The sequence below is a fragment of the Mustela nigripes genome, unplaced genomic scaffold (genome assembly GCF_022355385.1).
Source record: "Mustela nigripes isolate SB6536 unplaced genomic scaffold, MUSNIG.SB6536 HiC_scaffold_76, whole genome shotgun sequence".
Taxonomy (NCBI): Eukaryota; Metazoa; Chordata; class Mammalia; order Carnivora; family Mustelidae; genus Mustela; species Mustela nigripes.
The window spans coordinates 3,032,349-3,056,652 of NW_026739491.1; the positions used below are offsets into that span (position 1 = coordinate 3,032,349).

General features: G+C 38.8%; 1 protein-coding gene across 4 annotated transcripts in view; it reads left to right on the forward strand.

The window, feature by feature from the left end:
- LOC132008232 (centriolar satellite-associated tubulin polyglutamylase complex regulator 1) overlaps positions 1-24,304 on the forward strand; it is a 187,921-nt gene that overhangs the window by 75,597 nt on the left and 88,020 nt on the right. For all 4 annotated transcript variants that reach the window (XM_059386726.1, XM_059386727.1, XM_059386728.1 and 1 more), the window contains one exon: positions 6,823-6,953. In XM_059386726.1, coding sequence (XP_059242709.1) covers positions 6,823-6,953 — 131 coding nt within the window. The remainder of the gene's footprint in view (positions 1-6,822; positions 6,954-24,304) is intronic.

Below are 24,304 nucleotides of genomic sequence, written 5' to 3' on the forward strand. Positions count from 1 at the left end.
AAAATCGATAAAATGGACTTCATCAAAATTAAGAGCTTTTTGTGCATCAGACTATAGTATCAAGGCAAGAAGACAACCTGCAGAATGAGAGAAGATATTTTCAAGTTATATATCTGATAAGGGATTCACAGCTGGAATATATAATGAACTGCTACAACTCAACAACAAAAAAGTTATTAGTAAATGGGCAAGAGCCTTAAATAGACATTTTTCCAAAGAAAATATACACATGTCAATAAGTACATGAAAATATGATCAGCGCATCATTACTCATTGGTGACATACAAATCAAAACCACAATGAGATACCACTTCACACCTACTACCATGGCTATTTTAAAAAAATAAGAAAATAGAAAAAACACTGGTGAGGATTAGATCTCTTGTGCACTGCTACGAGAAGATAAAACAGGCAGCCACTGGGGAATAGTTTGGTGTTTTCTCAGAAGTTTAAATATACAATTACTATATGACATAGCAGTTCCACTTCTGGGTATATACCCAGAAGAATTGAAAGCAGGATGTTTGAAGAAGAGAAATTTGTGCACCAATGTTCATAGAAGCATTAGTCATAATAGCCAAGAGGTAGAAACAACCCATGTGTTCATCAGCAGATAAATGAATAAACAAATGTGGCATATACGTACAATGACATATTATTCATCCTTAAAAAGGAATGAAATTTGATATAAGCCCAACAAAAACTTAGTGAAATAAGCCAGGGGCACCTGGGTGGCTCAGGTGGTTGGGTTTCCACTCTTAGTTTCAGCTCAGTTCATGGTCTCAGGGTTGTAGGATCAAGCCCCATGTGGGGCTCTGTACTCAGTGTGGAGTTTGCTTGAGATTTTCTCCCTCTTCCTCCTTCCCTGGCCCTTCCTCTGCTTGTGGGTGCATGCTCTCTCTCTCTTTCTCCCTAAAATAAATAAGTAAATGAAATCTTTTTGAAAAAAAGAAAAAAGGTGGGGCGCCTGGGTGGCTCAGTGGGTTAAAGCCTCTGCCTTCAGCTCAGGTCATGATCTCAGGGTCCTGGGATCAAGGCCCACATCGGGCTCTGTGCCCAGCAAGGAGCCTGCTTCTCCCTCCCCCTCTGCCTTCCTCTCTGCCTACTTGTGATCTCTCTCTCTGTGTCCAATAAATGAATAAAATCTTTTAAAAAAAGAAAAAAGTAGAAAAAAGGGGCACTTGGATGGCTCAGTTGTTTAAACATCTGCCTTTGGCTCAGGTCATGATCTCAGGGTCCTGGGATTGAGCCCCACATCAGGCTCCCTGCTCAGCAGGGAGCCTGCTTCTTTCTCTGCCTCTGTTTCTCCCCCCAACTTATGCTTTCTCTCTCTCTCTCAAATAAATAAATAAAATCATAAAAAAAAAAAAAAAGAGAAAGAAGCCAGACACACAAGGGCAAATTTTATACAGCTCCACTTATAAGAGGTACCTAGAATAGACAAATGCATAGAAACAGAGGGTAGAATAGAAGTTACCGAAGTCTGGGAGGAAGGTGGAAGAAGACATTACTTTTTTTGTTGGGGTTAATGATAAAGTTCTGTGAATAGATAATAGTAATGGTTAACTGTTTTGTGAATGTATTTAAGCCACTGAATTGTATACTGCCAGTACTTAAAAGGATAAATATGATGGCTAAAATAGTATTATAAGCATTTTACCATATTTTTTAAAGTTCCTAATTTAAAAGATAGAAGTCAAAATCTAGAAAATAATATCAGAAGAGAAAAGTGCTCATAGATTATTTAGAGTGTGCTTTGGTTCTTGTCTTGCTTTGGACAGTAATAAAAATAATGAATGACTTGACATTCTAAAAAGTGTGTAGCTACTCGCTTGAAAGGATGTATGCATCCATGTTTATCGTAGCATTATTTACAGTAACCAAGATATGGAAGCAACCTAAGTGTCCAACAATAGATGAATGGGTAAAGAAGGTATGGTATACGTATACAATGGAATATTACTCGGCCATAAAAAAGAAGTAACTCTTGTCAGAAATTTCTGACAACAAGGATGAACCTATAGGGTACTATGCTAAGTAACTCAGAGAAAAACAAATACCATATGGTTTCAATTAAATGTGGAATCTAAAAAATAAAACAAATGAACAAACACACATGCACTGTTAAGAGTAAGATGGAGTCACTCATGTCAAGCAATGATGCAAGCATTTAAGGGTTCTGAAGCTATCAGATATCACTGAGATCGGCCCAGCTGAAAACACCCCAGAGCTGGTAACTAGGAGAAGCACAGGAGGTCTGAAGGGTCTCAAGATGGATTAAATTCCTTTAAAAAGGGAGTTTGCAGCAAACTGTAGACTCTCCAGACACTGACCCCTCAATGTCCGAGCACTTAAAAAAGGCAACCACTGCTGAAGGCTCTACCTGATTGATCTCTGAACAGAACTGAGATCCTCCATTGTTTGAACAGAATAAGCAGTAAGTTCCAAGAGCTGACCCCGGCTGGACTGAGGCCTTATCTCAACTGCGCACCCACAGACTGACTTTGTTCTCTTACTATCCACCATGTTATCTTGTTCTTTGTGTGACTTAGGTCTTGTGTTTTGCTCTGGGTGCCATGTACGAAGCCAAGTTAATCATGTGGTGAAATGACATTGAATTTGGAATCCTGAACCTGCTTTATAATTATGCTAGCCTTGCTTTAATGACTGAATAAAGCTGGCAGTGTGGAAAGTCATAACTCATGTGTGCATCTTCATAGTGTGCTCGTGACATAGACCAGAAACAGACTCATAAATACAGAGAACAAACTGATGGTTGCCAGAGAGGAGGGCGTGGGGATGGGCAAAACAGGTGAAGGGGATTAAGAGGTGCTATCTTCCAGTCATAAAGTAAGTCACAGGGATGAAAAGTACCCTGTAAGGAATATGGTCAATAATACTGTAATAACTCTGATGGTGACAGATAGGGACTACACTTACTGTGATGAGCAATGTGTTAAGTAGAGAATTGTTGAAATCACTGTGCTGTACATCTGAAACTATAGTTGTATGTCAACTATACTTCTATTAAAAAAGGAAAACTGTGTAGCTAAATATGTATGTTGAAATTGTAAGAGGAATTCTAAGAAGTTAAGATTCTGTCATAGCTTCCAATCTAATGGTCGGGGGGATAATTAAAAAGGAAAATAACTGGGGCACCTGGGTAGCTCAGTCAGTTGACGTCTGACTCTTGATTTCAGCTCAGGTCATGATCTCAGGGTCTTGAGTTCAAGCCCCGCCTCAGTCTCTGCTCTCTTTGAGAAGTCTGCCTGAGATTCTCTCCCTCAGCCTCTGCCCTTCCCCCTGCTCGCTCTCTCTCTCTCAAAATAAATAAAATCTTAAAAAAAAGAAAGAAACAAAGAAAAGAAAAAACTTCCCTAACACAATAGAAAGCAGGAAAAGAAAAATAATTCATGGAAAAGACATAATAAGATGGCAAAAATTAATCAGATATATATATATTTTTTTAAAACTCACTTATTAAAATACAGAGACTATAAGTTTGGGTAAAAAGCAAAATCCAACTATATACTACTCACCAGAGAAATATCTAAAACAAAATGACCAAGGATTAAAATTAAAAACATAGGAAAAGATATGCCAGGCTAATACTAACCAAAACAAAGTTGGTATTGCAATATTACAGTGATAATATCAGGACAAAGCTCAGACTTTTTTTTTTTAAAGATTTTATTTATTCATTTGACAGAGAGAGATCACAGGTAGGTAGAGAGGCTGGCAGAGAGAGAGAGAGAGAGAGAGAAGGAAGCAGGCTCCCCGCTGAGCAGAGAGCCCGATGCGGGACTCGATCCCAGGACCCTGAGATCATGACCTGAGCCGAAGGCAGCAGCTTAACCCACTGAGCCACCCAGGCGCCCCAAAGCTCAGACTTTTAAAAACACTGACTCCAGTATTTCCAGTGTGGCTGACTACAAATATAAATCTGATACTTTCAACCTGGTGTTACTTATCTATTCTTTCTAAGCTTTCTAAATCAGCTACCAAAAGCATTTATGAAGTAGTATGTACTATGTGTTCGACAATGTGATGGAGACCAAGATGAATACAACCTAATTACTAAATCATAGATCTTACAGTCTTGTAGGGAATATAAGTCCAGTAAGATTTTTCAAAGGCAGAAGATTATGAGTGCCAGTAGAGAGTTATAAGTGAGGCATCATGGGAATTGGGCATGAGTATAGAATCAGGAAAAAACTTCATGCAAAATGGGGCATTTGAAGTGGTCCTGAAAAACTGGATAGAATTTTAACGGATGGAGGTAGGGAAAAGTTATTTCAGGTGAAGGAGAAACAGTAAAGCTTGGAGCAATATATTGTAATTTTTTGCTTTTTTGTTTGAGCAATCTTATCTAAAAGAATTTTCCCTGATTATATCGCCTATTAACTCTTTAAGTAAAGTGATTATAATCTCTATACTGACCAGTTAAATTTCTTTGGTAGGGATGATCTTAAGACAGTAGTGGAGGGGTGCCTGGGTGGCTCAATCGTTAAGTGTCTACCTTCGGCTCAGATTGTGATTCCAGAGTCCTGGGTTCGAGCCCCACATTGGGCTCCCTGCTTGGTGGGAAGGCTGCTTTTCCCTCTCTGACTCCCCCTGCTTGTGATCCCTCTCTCATTGTGTCTCTGTCAAATTAGTAAAATCTTAAAAAAAAAAAAAAAAAAAAGACAGTAGTGGAAATATAAATCTTTTTGAAGTCATTATTATATGTCCTTGGCCTATTAGTGTGTGTTTTAAAATTCTTATTTTATAACTTCTTTTGTAAATTCATTTTTTTAAAAGATTTTATTTATTTATTTGACAGAGAGAGATCGCAGGTAGGCAGAGAGAGAGAGTAGGAAGCAGGCTCCCTGCAGAGCAGAGAGCCAGATAAGGGGCTCGAACCCAGGACCCTGGGATCATGACCTGAGCCGAAGGCAGAGGCTTTAACCCACTGAGCCACCCAGGTGCCCCTGTAAATTCTTATCCATACAATGAGTCTCAGCCAGATTCTTCTGTGCATAAATTATTCCCTCTTTTTAAAAAAGATATACATATCTACCTATCTATCTTAAAGGTTTATTTTTAGACAGAGAGAGAGAGAGAGAAAGCACTTGAGGGAGCAACTGGGGCAGTGGGGCAGGAGAGGGAGAGAGAACATCTCAAGCAAACTCCTTGGTGAGTGTGGCGCCCAGCACTAGGACTCAATTTCACAACCCTGAGATCATGACCTGAGCTGAAACCAAGAATCAGATGCTCAACCCACTGAACCACCCAGGTGCCCCTAAAAAAAATATTTTTTAAAAGCTACACTAAAGATATAATTTCACTAGTATTAGTTTCTTTACAGCCCAGATTATGACCTAGACACCAGCTTTTTTCCCATGGGGGGTATGAAGCACACTTTGGGACTAATTCTTTGATGGATAGCTTCATAAATTTAAACTAGATTGTTATCATTTTAAACTTCATTTGCTAGAAATGTGACCTACTCCATTTACCTGTAACAGCTCATTTGCTTTATTTTTCATTTTCCTTTGCTCAAGACAACACTGCAAACTGCATAGTTAACACTTTAGTTACTTTTTAAAAATTTCTCTTCTAACCTAATTCTTTACCAGATGTTTTCCTCATGCGTCCTCATAGTGTCTTAGAAATAGATTTCTACACTAGTTTTCCACAGGGAGAGGAGCATGTAATTTGCCTTTTCATACAGTTGTTAATATTAACAGGAAGAGGCTAATTTTATCTTAAGTGATAACATACTCTATGTTAACGACAGGTTAGATGTTTCCGTCAGAACTTGGTCAGGGAAGAGGAAAATGGAACAGATGACTCCTTAAATTTTTTTCCTGTTCCGTTCAGAGATTCAGTTTTGTCCCCACTTTAAATTGTCAGCAAATGAAAAGTGGCATTTGGAATTTCCACTGTCTCTCTTGTTTCGCCATCTTCAGTTTAATGACTGCTTCTCTACAAAGATTAACATATTTTCCACTCATGATTTACTTGTCAGAGAATTTAGGAGTTTTCTGGAACCTGAAATCTGCCTTTAGTTGTGATGATTACTGGATAATTGCCTATTCTTTGGTGGAATTTCCATTTTTAGATTACGCCAGGCTCTACAGCCTTTATTTCTTTGGCAGAAGAACCCAAAGGCAATGGAGTATATTTTTTCCCCTTCTCTGGCCCAGCTTAAACAATGACTCACTTAGGCTCTGGGGCTTTGCTTCATACTCTCATTCAGGGGCCACTTTTTACCCTTGTTCCTCTTATTTGTCTTAATGTTCTATTTGAAATCTTTCATATCCTTTGGCACATGACTTTCTCTCTGAGGTTATTGTCAAAAAGGTATCCATCACCCCCCAAATTGTCTTGAACAGACAATCCAGTTCTGTCCCCATGAGCTATGTTCTTATGGGAGCTGATATAGGTCAAAGAGAGTACAGAAATCATATCTTTAAGGAAACATAATTCCAAATGTGGTAGAAGAAGTATTCTCCAAAAAGATACAAGTGCCAATGTCATCCAGTTAAAGACTCTATCTGAGATGCTCCCATGGCTGATTAAAACTCTCTCAGTGCCTATATGTGGGAGGTAGGAAACATTCAGAGGAAGTGGACTCCAAGAGTTTTCAGAAATATATGGTTATATGAAGAGATTTCTTCACTGAAAGACTTGGTCTAATCTATAGTTCAGAGTTTTATTGGAGAAAAAGGATTTTCTTCCTTTTTGGCAATGGTTCTATGTGGTCTTGATTTTTTATTCTGATTCCAGCCTTCCATATCTCTTTCTCTAATGATGATTCCTTGATTTTTCTCTTTGCAGTTTTAACAGTGTATGTCAGGGAACTCACATTCTCTTTCGGGAATTCAGCTTCATCCAGGCCACCCCTCACAATAGGGCATCATTCTTACGGGCCTTCTGGAAATGCTTCCGAACTGTGGGCAAAAATGGCGGTAAGTGTTTCCAAATCCTTTTCTTGCCTTCCTTTTCTCTTTCCAAAGTTCTGCCTTTGTTTTGTTCCTATAAATACTGTTGAGCACATGCTATAGGAGACTCTCCGAACACCTTACTTTTGAGGAACTATCATCTTGTGTCACAGATACTACCACCATTACTGGTTCCAACACCATCACTAATGATATCTATTAGGAGCCAAATGCAGTTCTAAGCACTTTATGTGTTATGACTCATTTACTCTTCATAACAGCTCTCTGTGGTAGATACTATCATCCCCATCCTATAACTAATGAAACTGGGAATCAGAGGGATTAAATAACTTGACAAGGTTATACAACAATTGCTGGGGTGGGATTCATACCCAGGCAATGTGACTCCAGAGCTTTTGCTCTTGGCAAATATTGAAATACATGCAGCAAACTGAAGAAATGATATGAATACAAAGAAGGAAACTCCAGAGTGGGGGGTGGGGGTAGGTTGGGGACACTGTTGTTAGAGAAAGGGGACCAAGCAGATTAGAGAATGTTCTCCTGAGAACTGGTTGTTTGGTCTAATTTGGGAAGGAAGAGTAGGAGTTATCTACATGGATAAAGAAAAGAAGGACATTCTAGGTAGAGCATGTGCTGTGGTGTAGAAGTATAAAAGAACCTGGAATACTTAAGACATCGAGAAGATTAGAATGGCTAGAGTTTGTGAAGGGGGTCAGGGGAGATGAACCTGCGAAGGAATAGAACAGTTAGGTCCTGAAAGACCATTTTTGCCATAAAAAAAGAAGTTGGATTTTATTCTGTAGGTTAAAGGAATTTATTCAGAAGTATGATGTGATGATATCTGAGTTCTAAAAAGATGATTTGGAAGACAGTATAGAAATGGCCTTAGCAGGTGGGACACCTGGGTGGCTCAGTTGGTTAAGTGTCTGCCTTCGACTCAGTTCATGATCTCAGAGTCTTGGGATTGAGACCTGTGTGTTGGGCTCCCTGCTCAGCGGGGAGCCTGCTTCTCCCTCTCCTTTTGTGGCTCCTCCAGCTTGTGTTCTCTTGCTTGCTGACAAATAAATAAATAAAATATTTGAAAGAAAAAAAAGAAAAGAAGTGACTTAGAGGGTGAGTCTGGAGGCAGAGAGTATAGTTAGGAGACTTGCAGTGGTGAGAGATAATGAGAGCCAAACCCAGCTTTACTAATATGCTAATATGCTGTTTCTATTCTTTTATTTATTTTTTTTAAGATTTATTTATTTATTTGACAGACAGAGATCACAAGCAGGCAGAGAGGCAGGCAGAGAGAGAGAGAAGAGGAAGCAGGCTCCCTCCTGAGCAGAGAGCCCAATGCGGGCCTCAGTCCCAGGACCCTGAGATCATGAGCTGAGCTAAAGGCAGAGGCTTTAACCCACTGAGCCACCCAGGTGCCCCAATTCTTTTTATTACTCTAATCACAGCTTCTATTACATGTAACTCAAGAGATTATCCATCTCAATTACACTATTGAGCAGAAATATCCAGTGTACTGAGAATCACATCATCTCCTCTATCGCCTATATGCACTAGTGGACAAAAATCAAAGTGGACTCAATTTTAAGTGAACTACCTCAGAGAAACAAACCCATCAGCCTCTACATACAAAAAACTGGGAGCTGTGAATGTACAGGTAAAGTTTGTAGTATTGCACCTGAACCTGTTTTTCCCAAACCTTTCCCAGTCCCTTAGTCAGTCTGTAAATATTTGATTGAATACTCACTATTTTGAAGAATGGTACATACAGCTAGAGCTGGTTTTTGTGGAATAGGCACATGGAGATAACTATGGAAAAGCAGTTTTTAGATCTCCTTAATTCTTTTCCTGATTTAGAAGTGGGGCCTCTTCCAGAATTTATTTACTATCACAAGGGATCCATATAGCATTTGGACTCTGAGCAGATGTAGGTTTCTTTACCTTTTTTACAGCAGCTGCCAGTGATTCATCCAGCTGCTAAGAGGAAGCTGCTCCAAGTTCTCCTTGTTTTTCCTGTGCCATAAACAAGACCTGGATTTTATGCTGGATATTTATTGTTAGGCTTCTTAATCAGACAGCCTCTGATTTCTTAAAGACCAAATGCAACATTTGCAGCTAGGTGATCCTAAAATCTTTGGTTAAGTCATTTTAATATATTCTCAGCTTCTTCCAGGAAACTTTAGAACATCTTTCAGTCCCAGAGTGTTCCCAATTTTAATCCAGAACGAGTGAAAACACTCAGAGGCAAAGTTCCAAAATAAAGTACTTATTAAGCCCCATTTTTTCAACTGAATGCCACGTACCTGACTCCTACTCAGAGGAGCTGATACTATATTGTTCTCCTGCAGATGACTTCCTTAGAACATCTTGTACATATTTTAGCATTATCAGGAAGAAACTGAGTCTTCTGGGAAACAGCACAAGAAGAGCAGAGTTCCAGCATAACATATCTAAAAACGAAGCCACCTGTTGAAAACCAAGGACCTGACGCTTTCTGGCAAGAAACCGTTTATCCTAGTTTTTAGCACATATAGGGATGCAGTGTCATTTCTGCATGACTGAGTACTGAATGATGCTAATTTTCCCATGTCTGAAATTCAAATAACCTCATGAAGATTATAGTGAATGTCTTGCTATCTAGGCAACTTTAGAGTCTTGGATGCAAAAAGATCTATTCATATGTAATAAGCCTTTAAAATTCAACTTCTCACTTTGGTATTTCTTTCAGTGTGAAAGATTAATCTGAATTTTCCAAGTCTGGCAAAGATTAAAATTCCCTGAAGTAAATCTTCACTTCTGTTTAGGAATATTGGCTCAAAAGAGCTATTGTCCGCAGTTTATTTTTACAGTTTGTTAGAATTTAATTTTGAGCTTTATGCTTTTACAAATGAACAAACACATGCACACATATGTTTGTGTATTTCATTTAATAAAAGTACGAGAGCTACTTCCTCTTCTGCCCATGAAGAAGTACTTACTTAGGGAATTGTCCTCTTGCCATAAACAACTAGAAAATCAGACCGTGTATCTGAAACAATTCTTTCAGACATTGAACAACAGTTAATCTGGGGCTGTGGTCTCTGAGGGGCAGTTGCCAAGCAACAGTACCGGAGAGGAGATCCAAAGAGCACAGCAGTCTTACTTAGTTGAGGAGGCAGAGATTGGGGGTTGGAGAGGCCACAGTGGCCAGAATTTGCAGGGCAGAGTACCAAAGAGGAGGGAGTTGCTTGGTAAGCTCCAGAGAGCTGTGAGCGGGTATTTGAGTCTCTGGCTACAAACTCTGCACATGTGTGGGTTGGAAAAAGAACCACCAGAAAACAGTAGGCCCAACAATTCCTGGAGTATACTCAGGGCCAGGAATAGTTCACGCTGCTACCAGCCAAAGTGGAGAAACCTCAAAGTACATTGGGCATGGACACTGGATAGGGCCCTCAGCATCTTAAAAACAAAAAGGATTGGATGGGTCTATCCGCAAGTAATTTAACTGTATACCAAAACAAAATTCAGTACTCTTTAAAGAACTCAGTAAAATCTAGCATTCAATAACATAAAATCAACAATGTCTGGCATCCAGTTAAAAATTTTCAGACATTAGAAGAAGCTTATGACCCATAACCAGGAGAAAAATTAGTCAGTAGAAACACAGACCCAAAAAAGACAGAGATAATAGAATTAGGTAACAAGGACCTTCACACAATTATTTTTGATCATATAAATATGCTCAAGTATGTAAAGGGAAACATGACTATGATTAGGAGATAAATGGAAGTTATTAAAAGATGCAAAAGAAATTTCTAGATTAAAAATATAAAAATGAAAATAATGATGATAGTAATTAACAGTTATGAAGTTGCTTCATATGTAGAATATCTAATTTTTCTTTACAACAATCCTCTGTGTTAGGTAGATACTATTCTTATCACTTTTTCACAGAAAATGAAACTTAGATTCAGAAAGTTAAAGAACTTGTTCTAGATCACAGACCTAGTAAGTGAAAACACCAATGCTGAAGAAGCCAGAAAGTTGACAAGAGGGAGTATTATTTTTTAATGTGTTTTCCATCAGATAGTGTGTGAGGTGCTTGAAATACAACTGAATAAATGACAATACTAGCCCTCAAGGAGCTCACATTTCAGTAGAGTAGTCTCGAATAGTTTCCCTGGAGTGTAAGTGATCATTAAAGCCATATATAAGATTCAATGATAGTGCAAGGGAGGAAATAGTTCTTCAGCAGAAGCTGGGAAAGGCTATAAAGGAATAGGCAGTTGGGAGGGATCTTGGAGTAGTGGAAAGCTATTAAGCAAATAAGGAGTACATTCTAACAAGAAAAAACAAGATTTTTGAAAGTATGATGACATGAAACACTATGGTTCCTAGTGGGAAACTGTAAGAAGTTCATTGTGGCTGGTGCTTAGTACCTAAGAAGGAAACATCCTCCTACTCAGTTGAACCTTACCAATTTGTTGGTATTTTCACATAGGAGACTGGCAAAAATATGGAAAATGGGAGGGAAGACAGGTATTAGGACCAGTTCGGAACCAGTAGAAAAGCACAGGAAGTAGCAGGGAGAGGAATAGCTCTTTAAGGTTGGTTTGACAGGACTTGCTGATTGACTGGGTGCAAGTGTGGGAGAGAAGGGTCAAGAAGGAATGCCAGAATCTAACGTATTGCCAGTTTCATCCATCTCTTCTTTTTCTCTTTCCTTTTTTTTTTCTTGTTTTTTCATTTTTTATGTTTTACTCTGCATTCACTGTGATTTGTCTTCAGAGTCTAGGTATACTCATTCATTCAACAAACACTTATGCATTCGTTGCTAGTGATACAGCAGTGAGTGAAAGCAGAAATTCTTGCTCTCATGGAGTTTGTTGTCTGATAATTTAGAGATTTGGGGGAAAAAATCCCTTATTTATGAAAGAAGATTACAGTCTACGAATCAGAGACTTGTAATCGGTCTATATAATCATCTGATAAGAACTGCTTTTCCTAAAACAGCTAAAGTTATGGTGGTTAAAGTGATCTCAAGGGAAAATGCAGAGAGTTTAGGTTGAAACAAAGGTTTTGGTCTGGCTTCTCTGTGTAACTGCCTCAGACTTCCACCTGATTTTGCTTGTCACTAATCCTCATCCTCACCACTAAAAACCATTCTGTGAGGATTAACAGTGCTCGCTGCAGGAATGGGTGGCTGTCTTGTTTGAAATATTGAAGAGCATTTGTTACTTTTGTCACTTTTAAAACCAACAAAAATCTTTCCACGTAATCTCTTCAGTCCTGTGGTTTCCTCCAGCCAGTCCTCTGTGCCAGCTACCACCAGAGCTCCACGGCTCCCCATTTGTCCCAGAAACCTGATGTGGCCAGTAAACAACTTCTTCAATCTTCCGTTCCTGGTTCCTGTCTTCCGTTCTACGTATTTCTTCGCAATTCTAATTTTCTTTAATTTTTCCATCTTTACTTCCTTCTTCAAAACCTTTTGTCCACGGAGAACATTGACTTGTGATGTCCCCTCAAATCTTTTACCTCGCTACCTCCAGTAACTTTAATCTTTCCCTCTATTTAATGTTCCCTTTTTTTTTTTTTTTTTTTCCTATTTCGGTTATTTGGGGCTATCACACATGTCACACAAGCATTCCTGGAATGCTTTTGTCACCACCTCCTTTCCCACCCAACTCTCCTCGCCCTCCATGCATAATACCCTTAGGTTGCTAACCTCTCTTTATCCTTTTCAGTCTTAGTTTAAAGGTCAGCTCCTTAAAAGACCTTCTTTGCCCCGCCCTTCCTCATCTGAGTTAGATCCCTTCATTATTCTTCTGCAAATCATCCATCATTTTAATCGGACTGCTTATTACAGTTTCTGGCCAAGTGTTTTTTGGATGACTCTATTTAATGTCCGCCTCCCTTATTAAACTGTAAGCTTGTTGAGGGCAAGAACCTTGTTTGTTCTGCCAATAACTACATTCCTAGCTCCTAACACATGTAAGTTATTTCTTTTTTTGTTATTTAATATGAAGGTTCACCATTTCCTAATCACTATTCAATGATCTGTGATTACTGAACAGATTATATTATTATCTCTTATATTGGAGGGTAGGGTTGTTTCAGAAGAGCTTTATACTCTTCAATTTTGTTTTGGGGCTTTGATTTAAAATGATAATAGCTACTCCTTATTGATCACCTACTGTAGGTAAGGCATAAACCTCACATTCAAAATGCCCCACTGAAAAATGGCCCATTCAAAGCTATACAGTATCAGTCAACATCTAAGTAAAATAATGTTCAGTACCCTCTGGTGCTTCCAAACAAGGATTAAAAAGATTTAGATCATGGTCTGTATGCAAACTTTATTTATTTTTATTTATTTATTCTGAGAGAGAGAAAGAGAGCATTGAAGGGAGGGGATGAGGGAGAGGGAGAGAGAGAAGCTCAAGCAGGCTCCATCCCCAGCGCTGAGACCAGTCTCACGACCTGAGATCATGGCCTGAGCTGAAATCAAGAGTTGGACACTTAACCAACTGAACCACCTGTGTGCCCCATGATCTGTATGCAAGTTTCAAACATTGACAAGGATGTAACTAGTACTGCCTCCTCTTCTTTTGTATTCTGGGTCGTGCCTTTATGCTCTGAAAGAAATCACAAACTGGTAGTGGTCAGCTGACAACACGTGCCTTGGCCTGCAGTTATGTCTTCTTTGGCTAGCAGTATTAAAAATAATTTTTTTAGGAGTCATGTAGGTGGCTCAGTCAGTTAACCCTCTGACTTTTGATTTCAGCTCAGGTCTTGATCTCATGGTGGTGAGTTCAAGCCCTGCGCTGGGCTCTGCACTAGGTGTGGAGCCTACCTTTAAAAAGAAATAAAAAATTTTTTTAAATAATTTTTTAAAATTAGATGCCAACATTTAACGTAAAAATCTCCATTCAATTTCACTTGAAGAATGGAAAATCATCCCAATACCATGCCCACATTCCAACAGAGAGGCAGTTTGCCAGGGGAGAGCTACAGCTGCTCCCTTTAGACAGGGTGTATGGTGGCCTCAGATTTGCCACCGTCCCCAGCTGCCTTGCTTCATCTGCTTATGTTTCCTGCCTGGCCTCTGTAGGCATTCGAGTTTGCTACCATTGCTAGGACTTCTTGGTCCATTTATAATCACTTGAAAGGTAGAGTTACACTCTTAATTCTGAATGAGGAGTCAGGAACTTATTCTTTGACTAGATTCTCTTTCTCTTTTCTCCTTGTTATCTTGAAATCTCAAAAAATTTTAGAATTTAAAGGGACCTTAGAAGTCATCTTGTGTTGAAATTAGGAATAAGGTTTTAAAATATATTTATCCCTTGATTGTGGTAAAATATACATAACATAAAATTTACATTCTAGACACCTTTTAAATAGAGAATTGTTGGGGCACCTGGTTGGCTCAGTCGTTAAGCGTCTGCCTTCGGTTCAGGTCATGATTTCAGGGTCCTGGGATCAGGCCCCGCCTTGGGCTCCCCTCATCAGGGAGCCTGCTTCTCCCTCCTCCACTCCTCCTACTTGTGTTCCCTCTCTCACGGTCTCTCTCTCTGTCCAAGAAATAAATAAAATGTTTTTTAAAAATTAAAAAAAAAATAGAGAAATCTTTCTTGGTGATAAAATATAAATAACATAAAATTTAACATTTTAGCCATTTTTAAAAAGATTTGATTTATTTATTTGAGAGAGAGGGAGAGCATGAGCTGGGGACCAGGGGGCAGGTGGAGAAGGAGAAGCAGGTTCCCTCCTGAGTGTGGAGCCCAATGTGGGACTCAATCCCAGGATGCTGAGATCATGACCTGAGCTGAAGTCAGATGCTTAACCGACTCAGCACCCATTTGAACCACTTTTGAATGTACATACAGTTGAGTGGTATTAACTACATTCACATTGTTGTGCAACCATCACCACCATTCATCTCCCTAATTTTTTCACCTTCCCAAACTGAAACATTTTACCCATTAAAAAGTTACTCCCCATTTCCCTATCCTCTAGCCCTGAGTAACCAGTATTTTATTTTCTGTCTCTATGTCTTTGACTATTCTAGGTTTCTGATATAGATGGAATTACATGATATTTGTCCCATTGTATCTGGCTTATTTCACAAAGCATGATGTTCTCACAGTTCATCCATGTTGTAGTATGTGTCAGAATTTCATTCCTTTCTATCCATTGTGTATATATATCATATTTTGTTTGTCAGTTCATCTGTCAACAGACACTTGGGATGCTTCTACCTTTTGGCTATTGTGAATAACACAGCTTTAAACATAGGTGTGCAAGTATATGTGTTAGTTCCTGTCTTTGATTCATGACCATTTTCTTAGGAGTAGAATTGCTAGGTCATATGACAATTCTATGTTTAACATTTTAAGGAATTGCCATACTCTTTTCCATAGTACCTTCACCATTTTACATGCTTACAAGAAATTCACAAGGATTCCAGTTTTTCCAGATCTTCAACAACACTTGCTATTTCCTGTTGTTTTGATAAAAGGCATCCAAATGGGTATGAAATCATATCTCATGTTTTGATTTGATTTTCCATGTTTTGATTTTCCATGTTTTGATTTGCATGTCCCCAATGAGTAATGATGTTGAACATCTTTTCATGTACTTATTGGCTATTGGATTTTTTTATTTTTACCAGTTGCATTTTTAAAAATTTATTTTAATTCCAGTATAGTTAATATACAGTGTTATTTTAGTTTCAGGTGTACAATATGGTGATTCAGCAGTTCTGTATATTACTTAGTGCTCATTAAGATAAGTGTATTCTTAATTAGCTTCACCTGTTTCCCACATCCTTCCAACCATTTCCTCTCTGGTAGCCATCTGTTGTTCTCTATAGTTAAGAGTCTGTGTCCTGGTTTGTCTCTCTTTTTTCCCCCTCTTTGCTCATTTGTTTTGTTTCTTAAATTCTACATATAAGTGAAATCATATGGTATTTGTCTTTCTCTGACTGACTTCTTTTCTTTTCTTTTTTTTTTTTAAAGATTTTATTTATTTATTTGACAGACAGAGGTCACAAGTAGGCAGAGAGGCAGGCAGAGAGAGAGGAGGAAGCAGGCTCACTGCTGAGCAGAGAGCCCGATGTGGGGCTCGATCCCAGGACCCTGGGATCATGACCTGAACTGAAGGCAGAGGCTTAACCCATTGAGCCACCCAGGCGCCCCTCTGACTGACTTATTTTCTTTAGCATAATACTTTCTAGCTCCATCCATGCCATTGAAAATGGCAAGATTTCATTCTTTTTTATAGCTGAATAATATTCCTGTGTGTGTGTAGATATATGCCACATCTTTTTTATCCATTCGTCTATGGATGGACACTTGAATTACTTCCATAGTTTGACTATTGTAAATAATGTTGCAGTAAATTTCGGAGCTTATATATCCCTTGGAATTAGTGTTTTTGTACCCAGTAGTGTGATTACTGGATCATAGGGCAGTTCTATTTTTAATTTTTTGAGGAACATCCATACTGTCATAAAATTACTGTTTAATTTTTTGAGGAACTTCCAAACTGGTGGTGTCTACACCAGTTTGCATTCCTACCAACAGTGCACAAGGGTTCCTGAGCAGGGAGCCTGATAATCAGATTCGATCCCAGGACCCTGGGATCATGACTGGAGCTGAAGGCAGATACTTAAAGACTGGGCCACCCAGGCACCCCCATCTTTTTGCCCTCTTGATGGTATCTTTTGGTGCACAAAAGGTCTTAATTTTGATGAAGCCCAGTTTATCTATTTTTTCTTTTGTTCCCCATGCTTTTGGTGTTCTATCTATGAAATCATTGTCAAATTCAGTGTCATGAAGACATTGGGTTGTTTCCTTCTAAGAGTTTTATAGTTTTAGCTCTAAAGTTAAGGTCTTTGATCCATTTTGAGTTAATTTTTGTATATGGTGTGGATCAGCTTCCTTCTTGACATGCAGGTATCTGTTTTCCCCAGCACCACTTGCTGGAAAGACTTATTGAATAGTCCTTTCCCCAATGAATGGTACCCTTATTGAAAATCAATTGACCATACCTTTGAAGATATGTTTCTGGGCTCTATATTCTATTCGAGTGGTCTATATATCTGTCTTTATGGCAGTATCATACTGTTTTAAGTTCTGTAGCTTTGTATGAAGTTTCAAAGTTAGGTAATTTGAGTCCTCCAACTTCATTCTTCTTTTTCAAGGTTGTCCTGGCTATTCAGGGCCCCTTGCAATTCCATATAAACTCAAGGATTAGCTATACCATTTCTGGGAAAAAGTTTGTTGGGATTTTGATAAGGATTGTGTTGAATCTGTAGATTTCTTTGGATAGTATTGACATCTTAACAATGTTAATTCTTCTGTTAAATAAAAAAAACTCAACCAAGTAAATTGTAAAGAACTAACTGACTTTATTAACAGATTCATAGGGGCACCTGGGTGGCTCAGTTGGTTGAGCTTCCTACTCTTGGTTTTGGCTCAGGTCATAATCTTGGGATTGAGCCTCGAGCCTGGCTATGCGCTCAGTGCGGGGGTCTGCTTGTCCCTGTCTCTCCCCCTTTGGCCCTTCCCATCTGCCTCTCTCCCCTCATTCTTGTGTACTTTCTCTCTCTAAAATGAATAAATAAATAAAATCTTTAAAAACTAATAGATCTATGAATCAGGCAGCATCCCATCTAGCATGTAGAGGGGAGTTTCACTGAGCTGCTGAAAAAGAAAGGATTTTAAAGATAAAGAGGGAGCAGAAAGAAGGAAATTATTATTGAAGAATGCACTGTTTAAAGCAAGGGTCACCCTCCTAAGGGGATTGGAAGAGATATATCAGTAAATTTCCTCCTCCTTGTCAGGTGACTCCCATATTGACTGGTTAAAAGTAACCTTCCTGGGGAGTTGAAACTGCAATTAGGTTAGGTACTAAGCCTTGGTTTACTGACACAGGACCTTAATCTAAGTGATACCATTTTAGGCCTATGATTTTCTTTTTTAAGTCCTTTCTAATGTCATTCAGCAGTGTTTTATAGTTTTCAATGTGAAAGTCTTTCACCTCCCTGGTCAGATTTATTCCTAAGTATTTTAGTCTTTTCATACAATTGTAAATGGAACTATTTTTCTTAGTTTCCTTTTCACGTTTTTCACTGCTACATTATGGAACTGTAGTTGGTTTTTGTGTGTTGATTGTGTATCCTCCATCTTTGCAGAATTCATTTATTAGTTGTAAAAATGTGTATGTGTGTATGAGAGGAGAGGGAGAGAGAGAGATTTTTAAGGTTTTCTACACAGAAGATGATGTCATCTTCATACAGAGATAGTTTTACCATTTCCTTTCCAACTTGGATGCCTTTTATTTCTTTTTCTTACCTAATTGCTCTGGTTAGAACTTCCTGTACTGTGTTGAGTGGAAGTGGCAAAAGCAGGCATCCTTGTCTTATTCCTGATGTTGGGGGAAAACTTTCCAGTATTTGGTTTTGAGATAAAAGCTTGTCAAGAAAATTGTGATTCACACAGATAATTTGCTTCAGATACTTAGAGCTTTGTTTTTCACATCTTGACATCCAGTCAAAAGTTTTTTTTTGTTAAACTGAATTAGTTTAGGGGCGCCTGGGTGGCTCAGTGGGTTAAAGCCTCTGTCTTTGGCTCAGGTCATGATCCCAGGGGTCTGGGATCAAGCCGCACATTGGTCTCTATGCTCAGCAGGGAGCCTGCTTCCTCCTCTCTCTCTCTGCCTATTTGTAATCTCTGTCTGTCAAATAAATAAATAAAATCTTTAAAAAAAACTGAATTAGTTTAGTTATATGTCTAAATATTCAAAATGCAGTGATAGTAAATTGTTGTGTCAAAGCTGAGTAACTAATGTACCTAACAATTGGCCACATTCCTAATTGATGAATAATCAATTTGGAGAAACCAATTAATTTTCTCAGCTAGTTTGAAAACTTTATTGTTTAGAGAAAAATAAATGTGTCTTATAACATTATATATGAGTTGATTAATGGTGTTATTTCTTAAGAAAATCAGATACCTCAGAGGCTTCTATCGATTGAGTTGTGTGCCCCAAAACTCATATTTTGGAGCCCTAACCCCAAGGTATTTGGAAGTAGGGTCTATAAAAATGTAAATTAGGTGATATGAAGTCATAAGGATAGAGTCCTGATCCAAAAGGATTAGTGTCCTTACAAGAAGAGACACCAGAGAGCCTATGTGCTCTCTTTGCCATGTGGCGGCACAGTGATTAGATGGCCTTCTGCAACCAGAGATACTCCCAGACACCGACCTTGCTAGCTCCTTGATCTTGGAATTCCAGTCTCCAGAACTGGAAGAAAATAAATTTCTGTTGTTTAAGCAACTCAGTCTATGGTATTGTTATGGCAGTTCAAGCAGACTAATACCAAGACCATCTTTTTACTCACTGGTTCAGTACAGAAAAATTCTGTTTTGCATGCTGAGTCCAAATCCTGTTTTGATTCAACACTAACATTTTATCGGAGGCTATAAGTATGGCAGTGTTATAAGCCTTAATTGAGCTATTTGATTTATCTAAAATATCAGCAAGATTTCCAAGTTTCCAAGCAAGATTTCCAAGATTTCCTATGTTTAATGAATTTATTTAAACTAGAAATAATAACAATTGATTTCGCTGACTGTTGTTCTGACAGTCTTATCCTAATAAGATTGACAGTCCATATCAATGTGTATAACACTTGACCTATGGTGTTTTGAAATAAGGCTCCCTAATTTTAACTGCTAGTGCTTATCTACACAACATCTGAGGACATTTTTGTGCCTTGCCTTTATGTGGTCCTCTGCTCCATAAATTTTTTCTGCCATTGCTTTTTCAGTCCCAGTTCAAACATGCCTACATTTTTTTTTTACCACTTTAGTATCTTAACACTTGAAGACTTCTGTTTTATAACTATCAAACATTTATAAAGTAGAAAACCTACTTTGTTTGGTTCCATAACCACATCATATAGAGGCAAGTAAGAGGAGGAGGGCTTGTTAACATCTGTACTCTCACCCAGTAGAATGTAAAGATTTTATATAATCTCAGTTTTTATGTTAATACAGTCCTGGATTAAAAAGAAGAGAAAATGAGCAGGGCAGATAAAAACCTTTCTGATCAGTAGCACATTTACATATATACATTTGTGGAGCCAGAGAAGCTCCACAGTGAGTTAATATGAAAGCACAGGTCAGTTGTGTCTGTGTAATAAAACTCCCTGTGGGAAAGATTTAGTATACATTTTGTTTTTCTCATAGATTTTAAATAAAGGTATGTTTTTAATAAGAAAAATATTAAAATTAAACATTTGTAGAACCTTATAAATGCCTCTGAAGAATTCTAGTCTTCTGGTTTGAAAACTATTGATGTACTTCAACCCTTCCCCCATCATACTGATAAAAAATCAGGGCCCCCCCCACCAAAAAAAATGGGGGCCCAATATCTCCCAGCCAGTTGATAAATTCAGGCATTCTCTCAGTCAAGTGCCGTTGGCATTAGGATCAAGGGCTCCTGCTCTGATGCTAAATGAACATAAATATGATATTGAGTGATTTCCTGAAAGCCTAAAATGTGATCAGAGGAGTTAAGGCATAACAATATATAATGTGTTTGTCTGTGATCTTTCATTGCTTTATAGGCGAGGAAAGGTAGTGACAAATTTTTTAATTTTAAGTTCCATTTACCTGTCTTTTAGAGAAAAAAAATGCATAGTTATTCCATCTTTTATTTAAAATTTAAAAATCATGATTCTTATTATTGGGGGAAGCATAGTACTTGTTTTACTACATCATAGTTCATGCTTTGAAGGGCATAATAAACAGAATTTGGAAGTTCTTTGAAAATATAACCAAGGATTTCTTTAAACGTTAGGCTGAAGGGAGATCCTCAGTATGAGATGTTTTAAACCCATTCTCTAAAGCAGATGTACCAGAAAACAGAATGCTATGCCTTAGGCTTCTGAGATCTCCTGATTTCGTGGTTCTATTAGAAACAAAAGTAAATGACTAATTTAAACTTACACAGTATGAATCAAAATAAAACGACCTTAGGTTAAAGATGTCAGTGTAATAAACCGTACTCAAATTTGGTTGTGTTGGTAGATTTTAAGCTGGCAATATATAAAAGAAAGTCTAAGTAGTGTTGAAAATTTAATCTTTTCCAGTTTTATGTTGCTTGGCATAACCTGCTCTTCATTCCCACTGCCACCACCTGACCCTAATTTCAAACGATCATCGGAGAGTTTGTCCTAATTAACCCAGCACCAGAGAGATTGTCAAAAAGACAGATTCCTTGAGTCCATCTCCCAATTTACTAAATCAGTCAGCAGGGGAGGGGCTTGGGATTTTCTTTTCTTTTCTTTTCTTTTTTGCAAGCATTTCAGGTGATTCTTATTATCTCTCAAGTGTGGGAAACATTGAATAACTTTTGAACTTTTTTTTTCTTTGCTCCAGTCCTTGCTCTACATCAGTGGTTTTCAACCCTAGCTGCATATCAAGTTCACTTAGGGAAGTTTAAAAAAAATACAGTGATGCTGAGGCCCTGTCCCAGACTGATTTAATCAGAATCTTTTGGGCTGGGGCCTATGCTATTTTTTTTTTTTTTGAAAAGTTTAAAGTAAAAAAAATGTTTTGCAGTATAACATATGTAGAGAAACGTGCAAGGCAATAAACATACAGTACAATGGATTTCTACAAAATAAACATACTCCTATAATATTCATCCAGATAAAGATAGAGAATATCTCCAGCATGGCAGACGCCTCTCCCAGGCCCCCGTCTAGTCATTAATCCCCTCGAGGGTATCATTAGTCTCACTTATATCACCATAACCTTTATGTGCCTGATTTTGAACTTTCCATTGCTAGATTCATAGAGCATATGTACTCTTCTGTGTCTGGCTTCTTCTGCTCAGTGTTATAGTTCTCATTTGTTGTTGGGCTTAGCTACAGTTCCTTTCTGTTGTTATACAGAATTCCATTTTATATGTAAACCACAGTTTATCCACCCTACAGTGGGTGGCATTTGGATCGTTTTCAATTTGGGGCTGGTACAAACAATGTTGCTATAAGCATACTTTTCTTTGTTTCTTGGTGCATAGATTTCTGTTAGGTGTGTACTTAGGAGTGGGGAATGTGTGTTTTCAGCATTAGCACATGTTCCTTCCCAGGTTCCCAAAGTGACTGTATCATTCTCCACATTTAAGTGCAGTTTATGAGCATTCTTGTGGTTCTGGAACTTTTTGTGGGGCACACGTATTTTAAAAGCTCTGCAGTTGATCCTGATAACCACTGAAGCTTGAGAACTACTTCCTGCAAAATCTTTTATAAATGTAATTCTCTAAAGCACAGCTCTGGGCTTGTCCACCCCCGCTTAGAACGTCCATGGCTCTGTATTGCCTACTAAGGAAATAGGAACTCCATTACCTTATTGTAGGCCGCTCATGATCTAACCTTGGCCTTTCCAACCGCTACTCTCCTACTCGTAGCCTAACCACACAAAGACACTCCATTCCCCCAAATGCTCCTATGCTTTTCCCTTTGTACACCTTTGTTTTGCTTTTCTGTGTAGAACTTTCTTGCATGTCTGCCCGTTCTCAGGTAGACCTGGCTCAAAGTAACACGTCTAAAAGTCCTTGTAATTATCACATTCTCTCCTCCTTGCCCTCCCCAACTCCATTCAAAAGTGGCACTTTAGGGGCATCAGTGGGTTAAAGCCTCTGCTTTCGGCTCAGGTCATGATCCCAGGGTCCTGGGATTGAGCCCCACATCGGGCTCTCTGCTCAGCGGGGAGCCTGCTTCCTTCTCTCTCTGCCTGCTTCTCTGCCTACTTGTGATCTCTGTCTGTCCAATGAATAAATAAAATATTAAAAAAAAAAGTGGCACTTTATCCACTCTTATGGCACTTATTCTATCATATCTTACATGTGGCTACTGGCAAATGTAGACTCTCCTAAGATGTCACGTGGAGTTAAGAAAAAGGGGCTTTTTCTTTCTTACATCCCTATGTAGGTTATAAATTTAGAGTTTCAAGCTTCATGTGAAGCAGTGAAGAGAAAGGCTTTTTAAGACTTAAGGGGCCCAAGGTTCAGGTGGACTTTTTATTAGATAGAGCTGTGTTGTATCTAATAAAACTACATTTTCCAGGCCTCAGTCTTCTCATCTGTAAAATGGGGAGTATACAACTTCAAAGTTGTGAAAACGCAGTGAGATAACAGATGAAAGCAGTTAGTAATCTTGGCACATAGTAACCACTCCATCGATGCCAGCTGCTTGTGTCATTGTGATAAGTATCATCGTTAACTCCCTTGATGGCAGAGACAGCACATTTTATCTCTGAATCCTCATTCAGTGCCTTAGCTTGTTTTGGTGTTCTAAATGATGGGTGAAAAATTCGTGAATGCCTCCCGGATGATCGCATGGGCCATGCTTATTTACAGCCCCTTTCCAATAAGATCTGTGTGTCTTGGAAGGAACAGTTCAAATTCCAATTTAACCATCAGATAGGGACAGAAAGGAGGTTTCTACTACAAACTTCTTAAAACTATATTAAAAAGGCCAAATCCCCAGTTTAACCGTACGACAGCTGCCGTCCTTCAGCTGCCAGGAAACAGGGAAAACCCTCCAAAAGCTATTTGCTGTTTGTTTGTTCATCTGATAAACACGCCACGACTTGGGGAGAGCACACACTTCCCCTGCAGGCAAGCGTGGGGCTGGGAAGTTGCAAGTAGCAGCAGTGAGGAAGAAATCCCCACTCTGTGGGAGAGGTTCCTGCAGGGGCGCCGCTCAGCCCATGTGCAGTTTTGCTGACTTATTTACCGAGATGAAGGGACTGGGTGTGGCCACTCGGAGATTCCTCCTGGGAAGTCGCTTCAAGAAATCTCCTTTATTTCCTCACCCTTCATCTCTGTTCTCTGGCTTTGGTGCAAGGGTGCAGTTAGTCGCGCCCACTTGGCCGCTGCTCGTTGCGCGCTGAATTCTTTGAAGCCAGCTCTTGCAGCCAAGGATTCCCTGCCCTGTTCTTTTCTCCTTGCCCTGATTTAAAAAACAGTTCTGGAAATTCTCATCTGGCATGGATGAGAAGGAACTTCATGGGTTGCGCGCTGTTTTTCTAGATACACAGGAACCATTTAAGGACCTTCAGAGTTTTAAGTTATTCTCTCTCAAAAACCCAGTATTAATGGATTTTACATGAACAAATTATAAAATAACTTCTGCCATCACCACTGGCATTTAAAAGTCTTTCAGTGCTAAGAGGCCAGGCAAGTGGGACGAAACTGATACCGGAAAGTATTTATCACGACCGCCATCACTTGCGGGAGGAATGTAAGAATGTCCAAGCCAAAGGAGACCTCAGGAAAGATGTGTAACAAAACATACAAAGATT